The sequence below is a fragment of the Solanum dulcamara genome, chromosome 1 (assembly GCF_947179165.1).
Source record: "Solanum dulcamara chromosome 1, daSolDulc1.2, whole genome shotgun sequence".
Classification (NCBI taxonomy): domain Eukaryota; kingdom Viridiplantae; phylum Streptophyta; class Magnoliopsida; order Solanales; family Solanaceae; genus Solanum; species Solanum dulcamara.
The window spans coordinates 32,156,258-32,171,098 of record NC_077237.1 but is presented as its reverse complement, the minus strand read 5'-3'; the positions used below and the strand labels follow the sequence as shown (position 1 = coordinate 32,171,098).

At 35.8% G+C, this 14,841-nt stretch overlaps 1 protein-coding gene across 5 annotated transcripts in view; it reads right to left on the bottom strand.

Moving 5' to 3' along the window:
* Positions 1-7,688, bottom strand: part of LOC129903551 (uncharacterized) — a 36,251-nt gene extending 28,563 nt beyond the window's left edge. For 3 of the 5 annotated variants that reach the window (XM_055979112.1, XM_055979108.1, XM_055979121.1), the window contains exons 1-6: positions 7,527-7,685; positions 7,385-7,440; positions 7,192-7,225; positions 6,828-6,926; positions 6,577-6,725; positions 5,548-5,586 (exon numbers count right to left, since the gene is read on the bottom strand). In XM_055979112.1, coding sequence (XP_055835087.1) covers positions 5,548-5,586; positions 6,577-6,725; positions 6,828-6,926; positions 7,192-7,225; positions 7,385-7,440; positions 7,527-7,596 — 447 coding nt within the window. In that variant the 5' untranslated portion in view covers positions 7,597-7,685. Of the gene's footprint in view, positions 1-5,547; positions 5,587-6,576; positions 6,726-6,827; positions 6,927-7,191; positions 7,226-7,384; positions 7,441-7,526 lie in introns of all 5 variants that reach the window. The other 2 variants (XM_055979116.1, XM_055979104.1) reach the window with 2 other exon arrangements.
* Between the last annotated feature and the right edge of the window lie 7,153 nt (positions 7,689-14,841).

Below are 14,841 nucleotides of genomic sequence, written 5' to 3'. Positions count from 1 at the left end.
AGCGCTCCGCAGGAGCCAATCGGCGTGTCGTCGGCTAAACGCCGTCTTGACAGGAGGACAACTGCCTAAGCACCGGCGATTCATTGGCACTATACAATTCCTGATCGGCATCCGCCAACCCAAGTGCAGGTGCTACTGAAGAAACTAGAGGCTGAAGCGGCGTCACAATTGGCTCTGAACAATCTTGGATCGGCATTCCGCCAGTCCAGTCAAGTCAAGGAGCGGAAACTAAAGGGCAGAAACATACTTGGAGGATAAAGTGCTTCCTTTGAAAGGTTCTAAAGATAGAATAGGGATTTGTATAATTATGTACTATTATCTTCTTCCCATGGGTGTGTGTGCAAGATGCGGGTATAAACCCAATGGGTATTGATTAACTAGTTCTAAAATTGATTGTTATACATGGATCAATTGTTGTCTTGAAGTTTTAATCTGAAAATCAGTGGTTGCAAACATCGGTTGAGCTCTCTAACACTATTTTGGCTTGAGAAAGAAAAATAGATTTGGGCAAGATTTCAATGGTGAGGACTTGGTGAAACTAGTCTTTGGATTTGAGCTTGACATAGGAAAAGCTAACTAATTTCCATTTAAGGTTATGAGCTAGGGATAGTCTATCCGCTCAAGCAATATTTAGTGTTTTATTAGTAAGGGTCTTGGAATTCGAGAAAATCCAAGGGACATACGTTTGATAGTTCGAGAGAATATCAAATATAGCCTAGACCAAACACTATCCATCTATCAATCAATTTGGTTGTGATTAATCTTTACCTATTGTGTCGAAACCCCATCGTAATTGTTAGAATAGGAATAGGTCTACACAATCCTACTTAGAATAGGAATAGGAATAATATTCAGTATCCTACTTGGGAAAGAATTGTATTATAGAGTCTATAAATAGGGTCTTTGTGTAATAATGTAAATATACAATCTACTGTTGGTTGTCGTTCGGTTTATGCAGTCAAAATTGGCTCAGACGGTAAGGTTGATCGACTGAAGGCTCGCCTTGTTGCCAAAGGGTACACTTAAATATTTGGGCTAGATTATAGTGATAATTTTTCTCCCGTGGCTAAAATAGCATCTGTCCACCTTTTTCTATCTATGGTTGTCGTTTGTCAATGGACTCTTCATTAGTTGGACATTAAGGTGTCCTTTGGCGCCAAGTTCCCAAATATTCTTGGCAAGTTATTCTTGGGTGATGTTCTGGTGAAGTTTCACCATGCGTTTAGCCACAAATTTTTCCAAGTTTTGGTGAAGTGTTAAAAAATATTATTTTGTACCTGTAAGTTCTAAAAATTATTTTAAATACCCATAAATTTGTATTACCATTTTATAATAAACATGTTCCGTTAAAAAAACCTTATAACATAATTGATAACAATCAACAACAACAAAATAACAATATGGGTAAGAACAATACATTAATCGAAGTAAAAATAAATTATTATTTTTTTCAATCTTGTCACTCAAACTATTCTTTTTTGGGGAGGTAACAACAATCTCTTCTTTTATAAAATCTTTCCACATTGTACGAACAATCTCTTCCCGGCAAGCTTTCATTTCTAGATCAGATGACCGAAAAGACGAAGCAAAGGAGTAAGTTGATAGATAAATATTTAGTTGAAATTAATAAATAATGAGTATTTTATAAAATATAAAAGTTTGAGGTAATTTTAAAAATTTCAAAACTTCCCAAGTTCTAGTTTTTTCTAGAACTTGGGAACTTGAGATTTTTGCCAAATATATTTGCCAAGTAATAGCAAATTATATGGATAAACACTAGTTCCCAAGAATTTTTCAAGTTTTTCCCAAAAACTACTTGGGCGCAAACGCTTACTAAGAATGTTTTTCTGCATGGTGATCTTGAGGAAGAAGTCTATATGGAGCAACCACCAGGTTTTGTTGCTTACGAGGAGTCTAATAGCCTTGTATGTCGATTGTGTAGGTCACTCTATGGTCTTAAACAGTCTCCTCGAGCCTCGTTTGGGAAGTTCAGCATAGTCATTCAAGAGTTTGGCATGACTCGTAGTTAAGATGATCACTCAGTGTTTTATCGGCATTCTACACCAAATCTGTATATTTGTTTGGTTGTTTACGTTGATGATATCGTTATCACCGGCAATGATCAAGATAGTATCACTAATTTAAAGCAACATCTCTTTCAACACTTCCAGACTAAAGACCTGACCTCGACAGATTGAAGTATTTTCTAGGTATATAGATTGCACAGTCTAGATCAAGTATTGTTATTTCTCAACGAAAGTATGCTTGAGACATTCTTGAGGAGACAGCAATGATGGGATATAGATCCATTGACACTCCTATGGATTTGGATGTTAAACTCCTTCTAGGACAAAGGGAGCCACTCAGTAATCCTGAAAAGTATAGACGGTTAGTTGGAAAGTTGAATTATCTCACAGTGACTAGACCTGACATCTCTTTTCCTGTTAGTATTGTTAGTCAGTTTATGACTTCCCCCTGTGATAGTCATTGGGATGCAGTTATTCGTATTATGCGATATATAAAGTCAGCTCCCGATAAAGGAGTACTCTTCGAAAATCAAGGACATGCCCGTATCACCGGATATACAGACGTTGATTGGCTGGATCACCCTCTGATAGACGTTCTACATCCGGATATTGTGTTTTAGTAGGATGTAATTTGGTGTCGTGTAAAAGTAAGAAACAGAGTATGATTGCTCGATCTAGTGCAGAAGCAAAATATCGTCGAATGGTTGTAGCAACTTGTGAGTTAGTTTGGATCAAACAGTTGCTGAGAGAACTAAAATTTGGAGAAACCGATCATATGGAACTTGTATGTGATAATCACACGACCCTTCATATAGCATCAAACCCAGTGTTTCACAAGAGGAAAAAGCACATTGAGATTGATTGCCACTTTGTCAGAGAAAAGATACTCTAAGGAGATATTGTTACAAAATTTATAAAGTCAAGTGATCAACTTGCAGATATCTTCACCAAGTCCCTCGCGGTGCTCGTATTAATTACATTTGTAAAAAGGAAGGTACATATGATTTGTATGCACTGGCTTGAGGGGGAGTATTAGAATAGGAATAGGTGTACACAATCCTACTTAGAAGAGGAACAATATTTAGTATCCTACTTGGGAAAGAATTGTATTATAGTGTCTATAAATAGGATCTCTATGTAATAATGTAAATACACAATTCAATAATATTTTTCTCCTATAATTCTCACAATAATGCACACATCCCTAGTCATTTTCAATCTTGGTAGAACTTATTCGTGTTGATTCCTTGGTCTCGATACTTGATATTGATAATTTCTAGTTGTTTCCTAAAAACCCCATTATATATACAATTGTTGAGAGTGCAAAGTGCTAGTTCGTTTTGGGATGAGAAATCAATTCGAGAGTGATCCCATCCGCCAATCCTTATGGTTCGACTCCGACGTCAGAAGTTGGGTATGTTTTGCATACGACCATCTATGCCTAAAAATAGGACACAGTTGAGTGTTTATCAGAGGCTATTTATTGCCAAAAATTGCTACAATAAAAGTGCTACAGTATCACCTTCAATAATTTCAGCTCATGCTTGCTAATGTCATGCATGACATCAACTTTGATGATGTCAATATAGCTGAAAATTGATGCAAGGATTGTCTACTTCATCTTCGGACTCTGATTTTTTCGATGCCTGTAATTGATTGCTAGGGAGCTCAGCTCTGATTTGTTGAAGAATTTTTTCCATTTGTTGGATGAAAATCTCCTTTGTTATTTGAGTTGGTTAGTTGCACAACTGCAATTGATAATAGTGGTAGAAATGAAATTGGGCGCCATCTGGTGGGGTCAAATGTCCTAAATTGCGTAGGAACCATTTTTACTTTCGACACATAATCCTCTGATGGGTTCCAATTCTTGAACCATTTACAATGGCCCTGGAGGGCTAACCATGGGAGTCCTTTGTCTTTCTGATTTGTAGAAGGCAAATTTCTAAGGCATATGTGCCAGAAGTGAAAAAATGATTCCTACGCAATCCAAAACATCTGACCCCAACAAACGGCGCCCAAATTTCATTTCTACAACAAAAATCAATTGCAACTGCATAACTAGCTAGCCAACTCAAATAAGAAAGGAGATTTCATCCAACAAATGGAAAAAATTCTTCAACATATCATAGTTGAGCTCCCCAACAATGAATCGTAGGCGTGAGAAATATCTGAGCCCGAAGATGAAGAAAACAGTCATTACGTTAATTTTTAGCCAAATTGACATCATAATGCCATCACCTAAGCATCATCAAAGCAGATGTCATGCGTGACATTAGCAAGCATGGGCTGAAATTATTGAGGTTGATACCGTAGCACTACTATAGCTTCACTGTAGCTCAACTGTAGCAATTTTTGGCTATAAATAACCTCCCTCTCCATTTGTAAAAGACACCATATTCTTTCAAGAATCTCTCTCTCTCTCAAGAAGACACGGTTAGAGTTTGCTCCCTCTTTATAATTTCAAATTTCATTTGATATTTATATCAATATTCAATTTTAACTTGTGTTTTTCATCATTTTTCTAATCTGTCTTTTTCATTGTCTTTATTACTTGTGGTTGGCACCGCCACCTACTTTTAATTAAATAATTGCATTATCTAACGCATGATCGGCTCTGCCGCCCAATTATTTATTACATTTGCATTTACATTCTTACATATTTATTTGGGTTTGATGCACTTGAGCCGAGGGTCTTTCAAAAACAACTTCTCTATCTCCACGAGGTAGTAGTAAGGTCTGCGTATACTATATCCTCCCAGACCCTACATAGTAGGATTTCACTGAGTTTGCTATTGTAAGTATTGTTCTTTTGCTTCCTATCCTTCTTCCCCGTATTTCACCCTTATTATTATAGGGGGTTCGCTTCAGGGTTCTTTGTATCAGAGCCATGGGGAAGTAAAGATTATTAGTCATGTTCTTAACTTGCTATTATACAACACTGTCAAATTTGTAATTTGAACATGGAAAAACTTGAATGAACTATACAATTTGGTAAGATCTATTTTGTAACAAGAAGATCCAAATGTGGATGGTACCGTGATCGTTTCAGATCTACACTGTAGGTATTATTCCAAGGCAACAATGGTTGGACTACCAAAGAAGACATAGTGGACATACAGATGGTTATTCATAACCTTTGGATTATCTAATTGAAGAATTTTTTAATATAAAACAGATCTAGCCTTTGCGTATAAAAATGGAACAATAATCCATTAATTTAACTATCAGATTTGGCTCTTCTGTATAATATTGAGTTAAGAACTTGAATATTTTTCTTTATGGAACTCAATAATAACTAACGGTATTATTCATTTGAACATAATATTGCAGTTGACAAACACATCATCTTTTGTAAAACGAAATATTTGTGGTTGTGGGTGTGTACTACTGAATTGAGAGTCTGCTAGCTCTGATTGAAACGATTAAGAAAAGAACCCATGAACTGACTAGGGTGGAACTTTATAGGCTAGGCATGGATATGGACCTAATCTGTACAACGTGGTCTATGAAGACATGATACCTTGAGAGTTTCTTCTGTCACATCCAGTGCTGTAGATTTCTGCAATAAAGAGAATTAGATTATCTAACTACATCTTCATAACATTAACAATCATCTCGAATTGATTCAAAGAGAAACTCAGTGAAAACCCAGATGTTAAAGTTCTGCAAGCTACAAAGATAAAGTTGCAAATTTTAAATTGTCCTTTATAGTGATTTCTCTCGCTCCTCTCCCCACCCACCTGCATGTACTCCAGTGATAACTATAGAGGATTTAGCACCATTTGTTTTTACAAGGGGAACAAAGTTATAAACTACTAGGTTACATTAAAGCAAGCCACAATAATTGAAGTTTTCATTTGACATCCTCAGCAAGTGTCAACCCTCAACCTTCAAACAATTCCACAAATTTAAAGTTTTCTCTTATTTAAGAAACTTTAAGTGTGAATGCTTTTATTGTTTTCTTCCTACATTACTCTGGTAAAATTATATAAGAACTAACGTGGTATCATTTTGTTTCATGCCCAACTAAATAGGAGGCACAAAAGTTAAACATAAAGATTGGCAAGAACACCAAAATATTTTTTTAAGAAGTGAAGAATGAGATTTTGTTGCACAACTCTATTGTCAAGCGCCATAAAAGAAGTTCTCAGTTTCTCTAGATTGAAATAAAAATAGGACATAGTTGGCCAAACCATCTCCAGAAAATATTGAAGTGTCCAATTCTTCAAAACACCCTCATGTTCTATGCTTTTTATAGGACTAGCAAAAGAATTCAATCATCTATGTTAATAGGGTTCCTAATGATCTGTTAATTTAATGTTGAAATACCCGGGTTACGAAAACTCCATAAGACGAGTTTGTTCACAGCAAGCCCTTCTATCATAGCCCAAAAGGAATATTGTCACCGTGAATATAATGAATCCAAATGAAAACAAAAACAAACTACTATAATTGATTAGAACCTGAGTTATATGCAAGAGAATAATTTGGCCAATAATGGAAGTTCAATTAATTGTGGCCTTCTTTATCAAAAAAATTGTGGACTTACTGGACGCTCATAGGCTGCATTGTGAATCATATAATCCACTCCAGCTGCACCAAAAAATGATTCAGCTTTCTCTACGGCCACTCTCAGACTTTCCTCCCCAGATGTCAAGTCCAATGGTAAAATCATCACATCTCTTGGTGCATATTTTCCTGATTTTAACAGATACAATAATGCCAAAGTATAAAGCAGGATAGTAAGCAGCGAAGTAAGAAATAAAGAGAGCTTATCCTGCATTACTTAGAAAGCCTTACCTGTAAGTTGTTGCTTGACATGCTGTAGCTCAGATTCATTTCGAGCAGATATAATGAGTTTTGCTCCTAAACTTGCAAGTTGTTTGGCAAGAATTTCCCCTTTTCACCAATATTCAAAAGGTACCAACGAATGAGAATGACAATAACAACAAGTAAAACCAAAGATAAGAAGTTCTTTATCTCAGTACAGGAAATATTTTAGCAGCAATAGGGAGATGACAAACTTATGACAGTTTAATAGACCAATGATCATAGATTCATAGTATAAAAGATAACAAGTTCAACTGTCATGTACGTAGAAAGCACTAGTTTCATATAAATAAATTTCTTTAAGATCACCATAACTGAAAAAAAAAACAAATACCTATTCCACGACTAGCTCCGGTAATCCAAATAACCTGCACTCAAAATTAAGGTAATAATAATAAATAAATATGTATAAAATTGGGAAGTGAAGTAGACACATTAAGAGAGTAGTACTCCAAACCTTGCTATTTACGAATTTCTTAATAATCAGAATTCAGAAACACAAAAACTTAAGCGAAAAAATGGGTAACCTTATCCTCAATTTCTTGGCGTTTCACTTTCCCTTTTGACAATAATGTGAAATCCCCTGATAATAAAATTTTGAAACTTCAGTGGTCTGTTCATATCAATTTCAGATTCAAAATTCAAGATGCATCCATATGGAATAGTTACCATCAGCAGTGAGGAACTTGATGAAGAAGGATACGAAGATAACAAGGAAAAGGAAAGACAAGATCATCATATTTCTCTCTCTCTTAAATGTCAAAATTATCTAGCATTCGGCGTACATATGCTACCTTATTACACAGGTGTTCGGCGAAGCCAATAGCTTTTGCATAAATTTTACGGAAAAGAATAAAAATGCTCTTAAATTACGCTTATGAATAAAAATGTCTGTTTATATTAATAGTTTAATTCAAAAATGCTCATATTATTATTAAATAAATTAAAAATATCTTTTTTTGAATAAATATTTTTTTAAATAAGTTTTATTTCTAATAAAAATATTATTTTTAAAGAATCTTATTCTTGTTGTCTTTCTTTTAAAATCAGTTTAATTAATAAAAATGTAGAAAATTATTTTTTTTCTTCTTCGGTGTCGTTTGGCCACAAATATATTTGGAAAAAACTTGAAAACTAGTGTTTGGCCATATAACTTGCTATTATTTGACAAATATATTTGACAAACATCCCAAGTTCTAGAAAAAACTAGAATTTGGGCCAAATTTTAGTATTTGAGGATTTTTAAAAATTTAAAATGTATACCAAACTTTTATATTTTATAAAAATATCTTTCATCTATTAATTCAAATTAATATCTATCTACAACCAACTCTATTAAAAATAACAACTTATTTTTAATGAGTTATAATTTTATCCTGAATCAGTGACAAGTTTGGGTGTGTAATTATTGTGTTACTCTTGCTCATATTGTAAGATTATTTTTTAACAAAATATATTTATTATAAAATGATAATACAAATTTATGGATAATTTTTATAACTTATGGATATAAATTATATTTTTCTTAAGAAGTCAAATATTTCTCCCAAAATCTATGACCAAACTTCACCCAAAAATGACTTGCCAAAAATATTTAAAAATTTATAGTTAAACGCTAGCATAATACCATCTTATCAATTACAATAGAATAACTTAATGTACCCTTTTAATGGATAATATACGTCATATATAAGATCATAAGCATATTCGTCATTAATTTTCATTTAGATAATGATAAAAAATAATTATAATAAAATAAAAAAATTTTATTGTATTTTTTAAAAATTAAAGTAGGATAAACATTTGCTAATAAAAAACTATTATTAGAAAAATAATGTGTTCAAAAGAAAATAAATAGTATATTTATTTGAGAAAATTAGATTTTTGACCTATTTAAGTAACAATAAGGGCATTTTTGAACCAACGTACTGACGTCAAGGATATTTTTGAATCAAACTATAATGAAAGACATTTTTATTCATTTCATAAAGTTTAAGACCACTTTTGATCCTTTTCCGTAAATTTTATATTCCTACTAAAATATCAAATACAAAGATATATAAGTATTACCTATAAACTCACAGTCAAAGAAAGGCAGATGGCTCAGTGAGACTTTGTTTTCGCAGGATGTGGGTTCGAAACCCCTTATAACATTGTCTATACTTGGGTTTTTATTTTAAAAAATTGATAACTGATTAAAAAAAGATGGTGTCATTTCTAACTTTTATTGTTGATCTCATTGCTATATTCCATTATCGGAGTTCGGACCTTTGTTTTTCGATATGTGTATTCTCGACTCTCCCTTCCCCTTTTTTGGCTATCCCACATATTGATAATTGATTATATTAAAATAATTATCAAAAATATTTTAGAACTTTAAATTGCATTACTCAAATCATCATATTAATAAATTAAGTTTTTACAAATACAATATACAAGGTAATGTTTTCAAACACATGACTAATATTTTTTGTTTTTGGTTCAAGGTTGGGCCTAGTTCATTTATTAAAATAAAATAGGAAAGCATTCAACCCAGGTCCAAAAGTGGCCCATGTGTACAAACGGACAACAAAAAAAGCTAAGAAAAAGAAAATTAAAAAACACAAATGCAAAAAAATCCAATCTCATCTCTAACCTTCCCAATACCCCCCATCGTCTTCTTTCTCATAACTTCATCTGCAGACCTCAAAAGTGGCTCCAAATCCTAAATCTCAATTGAACCATTGTTATAGAGCTTGAGCGAATTCCACTTAGACACTTAACCTCTTACAAGTGCCATGGAATCGGCCTCGTTGAAGACTTCTTTCACTCAAAAAGTGGGTTCAAGCTTCAAATCAAAGAAATTGTAGCCGCGGGGTAGCATCTCCTCTTTGCAAAGAGTTAGTCGATTTCAAACAAACCCCCATGAATTCTTCCTTCTACACAGAATGAGTTCCGAAGAACTAATACCTTTGTGTAGACATTCAGCTCTAAGAGGTTTGTTTTCGCTTTAGCTGACCTTTTATTGTTAGACCATACTAAATCGAATGTGTGAATACCTTGCTCCTTATTGTTGTAACATTTATATCTACATTTGACTTTTTGTTCCCTTCCTTCATTATTCCTACCTATCTCATTTCATGCATGCTTGTGTGTAGAATTCTCTATTTTGCATTTTCTTGATTCTCAGATTTGGAATCTTTATTTTTTCCATCAATAGTATTTTTCTTGCCTTTTGTGATAACTCATGTATGTTATTAAATTGCTTACTTGATGTACCTGCAAAATGAACAATGTAGTTAGCTAAAAAATATGCCAATGTGTTTCATTTTATAACTGTGTACCACTTCCATCTCTGCTTTCACCATCCACTCTTTTATGCATTGAATATCAACTGATATTATCTATGATACTTCTCACACTCCATCCAACACCTTTTTAACAATTAATGAATCAGTTTTCATGATTAAAGGTACCAATCCATTTTTAGGTAATATTTCAATCATGCTCTGAATGCTTTCACTTCTACCACAATAGCATAACAATTATTCATGCCTTTAGCTTCAACAAAAATTAGAAATATAGAAAATTGCACGAGGTGATTACTGCGGAAGGCCATCACGGGCCGTGGTATGCACCACGCCTTGTACTGAGCCACCATGGTGGTGATTCAAGAACTCATTCCTACAGGGTAAGATCCACGACAATGGTGAGCACCACGGGACGTGAAGCCCTCTGTGGTGATCCCTCCCCTAAGGCCTCAGAAAAACTTCCCAAGGCGAGGACCATGAATGACCACCACGGGTCGTGGAACTCTTAACGGGCCGTGGTGTGTTCTGTGGTTGTCACTCACTCCTGCAGGTTCTACACCATGGCCACATTTCACGGGTCATGACGCTCTCCACGGATCGTGAAGGTCTCCATGGAGGAAGTTCAGAGCCTTTCCTACAAACCTCAAGATTTCCTCCTTTATTTCTTCTAACAAGGGACACCACCACGGGATGTGGTGGGCACCACGGACCCTAAAGGGTCCCCATGAAACCAGTCTAGCCAGTTTTTAAAAATGGTATTTTTGTCTTTTCTCATATTTTAGAATCAAAGTGTGGTTGTTTTGAGGTCTGAATTGACCCTATGTAAATCCCTAAAACTATTCCAAACACTTCATTCTCACACTTAGTGTCACGACCCAGCCCCATAGGCCGCGACTGGGGTCCGATTTGGAACCTCTTATGCGTATTTATCAGCTACACTTAAGTTGAACCGTGTGTGATGTAATACTATACGCATAAACCTCAATAGTTTAAAACTTTTTCATGTACCTGTAGACTCTTTCATTCGTAGCATATCATGAAAGGACACGCGCCGACGAGGCTACCATAACATAAAAACATTTACAACATGTCGTATAGGCACAGTCGAAACAAACTTATAAACAACCCATATCCATATGTCTACAGACCTCTAGGAATAGTAACAGCAACATATGGTGGGACAGGGTCCCCGTCGTACCCCTGAATGTATAATTATATACATTAAGTGACCAGTATCAAAAATTAGGCTCCAGAAAGGAGTTTGAGAGACAATAATTCACCTATCGTAGGCGTCCTAGTATTCAGCAGTGGATAAGAATCAGGAGGTATGCTCGGGGCCTTATGAATGGGATTATCCCCACTTGCATATGTAGATATACATATTGCATTTCTATCAAGGATATGCCAAGAGGAAGGAATTAGCTTTACGTACCCTCTACTTTCCATTATCTAGGAGACCGTGAGAGACACTAACTCTATTAGCATAAGAGCTTTCACCTCCAAAAGTAGGTAGGGGTCGTGAATCATATTCGGAACTTCGTGAGTAGATTCGTACCCATATGTTATATACACATCATATTTAGGACTAAGACACGCCAAGAGAAGAAACAAGATAGGCTTTACATAATTATGCCAAAAACATGCCACAAGAAAGCTTCACATGCCTTGTCTGAGTTATTCCTTATCCTGTTCGACTCGTCGTCTTTTGAACCTATCCAACATAAAAGTAATATGAATACCAACCCTTCTTAACTTTCCAGCATCTTAGGTTACACCTTAGTATTAATGGAAAATTGGGCAGCACCTCCTCTACAATGTGCCTTATCCAAATTTCCAATTAGGTCCCTAAGACTTACATCCAAATAACAACAACAACCTGCAGCAATTCACACCAACAATATACAACATAAACTCCAAACGACTTATTCAAAAATACGATATCACAATAGGGTGTCTAGTCTTTATTTTGTAACGCCTTTAACTATATGAAACGAGGGGTCGTGTGGCTGAAACCAGCAGCATCCAAACCCCTTTTATAATTCATTTAGTCCCTGAAACAATACATTACACCCCTGCAGCATCAACTCACAAGAACAACGCCTTACTTCGACGACAATTCAACTATAACGACTACAATTTGGATTTCTTCAACGCCAAGCATTTCTATACTATTTTCACATTTCCAACCACACACAAGGTGTATAATACACTCCATAAAAACACCATAAAGTCCAAATTGAAAGGACAGACCTTACCTTACCCGAATTTAGCCAAAATTGTCAAAGTGCAACTCAGAACTTCTCCAAACGCGCTAAAATTGAGCGGGCTGTTTGTGTTATTTCTTCGCTGACCCAAATTGAAATTTTATGTTATTAAACACCATTATACAACTTAGGGACACTTTAAATAATTAATTCACGGGACGAAACCCGGAAGCTTACCCCAAAAGGGCCAAACATGTAGCCCTCCTTCCTGGCCCTTTTAACATTTTTCTCTTCTTTTTCTTCCAAATTTCCAATTGTAAAGCTGAAATTTTGGTTCCATAAACATCATAAAACAAATATATACATATCCACATACTTAGGGAACATCGTAGATAATTAATTCACGGAAGAAAAGTGAAGAACTTACCTTAATTCTTCTTGAACCATGGTTGTTGTAGTACTCTCTTCCTCTCACGTTTTCTCTCTATGTTTGGCTAATTTTTTTTGGACTCCAAATGACTTAAGAGTCATTAACAAATATATATATGGTTCCTTAGGAAGTGACACGTGTCAGCCATTAAGGGTGACAAGTGTCAATCCCTTATTGGGCCACGGATCCACCCTTAGCCTCCAAGGCTGCCACGTGTCCTTGGTGGGGACCACCCCCAAGTGGGTCACCTACTTGACCCCAAGAAGGTGGATCACCTTTACTACATGGCACTTCCCTAGGCTGCCATGTGGAACCTCCTTTTGCTGCCACATGTCGCCTTTTCCTCTCCCCCGTGGGTTCGTAATCTCGTCTCGTCTTAAGAGCCGATGTAATATGCACTACGTAAGCTTGATATATCCTTAAGCAACTTAAGTGTATAAGACTCTTAACTTAGTGGCTTACGTAAGTAAATCGAGTCCTACGACTCATTTCTTAGCCTCCAACTCTTTCCGGATTCTTATGACTCTATTTCCAACCTTCCTTCTCGCGAGGTATGACAATCTTCTTTCCTTAGAGTTGTTTGGTGTGTGTGGACAGTAAGGGTCTCATGGCTACTTTTAGGATGATTAGGGACACGTGTTAAGGTTCAAAAGTGCGGGGTATAACATCCTTTCCCCCTTTAGAACATTCGTCCCCGAATATTAAATAAATTTCCCTTAAGACTTTATACGGATCATAGGAAGATTCCTTTCTACTGGAATAACATACATTTTCATCCAAGTAATTAATATATGAGTTCCAAGACTGGGGGTTATCTGTAAACATCGGGAATAGGTACGGACACATGTGTTTTATGTCCTCTTTAACTTCCCAGGTTATGGCTTCACGATTCTTATTCCACCACAGTACCTTGACGGAAGCTATGTCCTTAGTTCACAACCCATTTAATCTGCTGATCCCGGATGAAAATAGGTTGCCCCTCATAGGATAACTCCCTGTTACGTGGACCTCCTCCATGGGAAATATTCTGAGAGCGTCGTTCACATTCTTGTGGAGCATTGATCTGTGAAAACTGAATGTATTATTTCAAATTGGATGGTAGGTCCCACACATAGGTAACTTTATCTATTCTACAAATGCCCTAAGAAGGATCAATGTATCCCTTTCTTACCGACTCTAGGCTTCTAATCGATAGCTTATCCCGAATTAAGATTTACTTCATCAATAGTTTACTGGATCCCCTCTGGGCCTATCCATTAGTCGAAGGGCAAAATGTCGTACTAAGATTCACCTGTGTTCCCAATCCTAACCGGAATGATCTCCAGTGATTAGCCGTACGTTGAACTTCCCTGTCTGAGATAATAGATGTGGGAACCCGTGAAATCTTATTATTTCCTTGCTATGTCATCTCGTATAACCCTTAGCTGAATATCCCTTCCTAATTGGAAGAAAATGGGTTAATTTTGTCAGCTTATCTACCATAGCCCATATGAATTTATACTTCCATAGAGTGCGAGGTCAGCCTGCACTATAACCTATATTAATCGCCTTCCATTTTTGAGTCGGGATTCCCATCCCCCGTAACAGGCTATCAAGCCTCTGATGCTCCTCTTCGTTTAAGCCATTATACAACTCCTCTTAATTTAACTTGTAACACCTTAGGTATGCTATCTTTCTCCTTTACTCAGATCTTCCTTCCAGTTTTATTACCACACGTTATACTATAATTCTTACACAAACGTGTGTAGGTACATAGAGCCATTCAGAAAATGCTTTAGTGTCGCTATACTAGCGGCTTAACTCCTTCGGTTGAGGTCAGGGCTCCTCTATGGCTTTTGTCCTTAATACCGATTATATCTTAATAGCTCTGCCTCGAACCATCTTACCCTTTTCTTTAATAGATTTTAAATATGGCAATCACATTGCTATTACTGACTTTCTTTTATCGAGTAATCATTTGACCTTGTTCTTAGTATGCTAATGTTCGTACGCTGCACAACTATTCTTGTGCCATTTTCAAAAGGTGCGTTGTATTTCAGTCATAATCTTTTCTGCTCTTG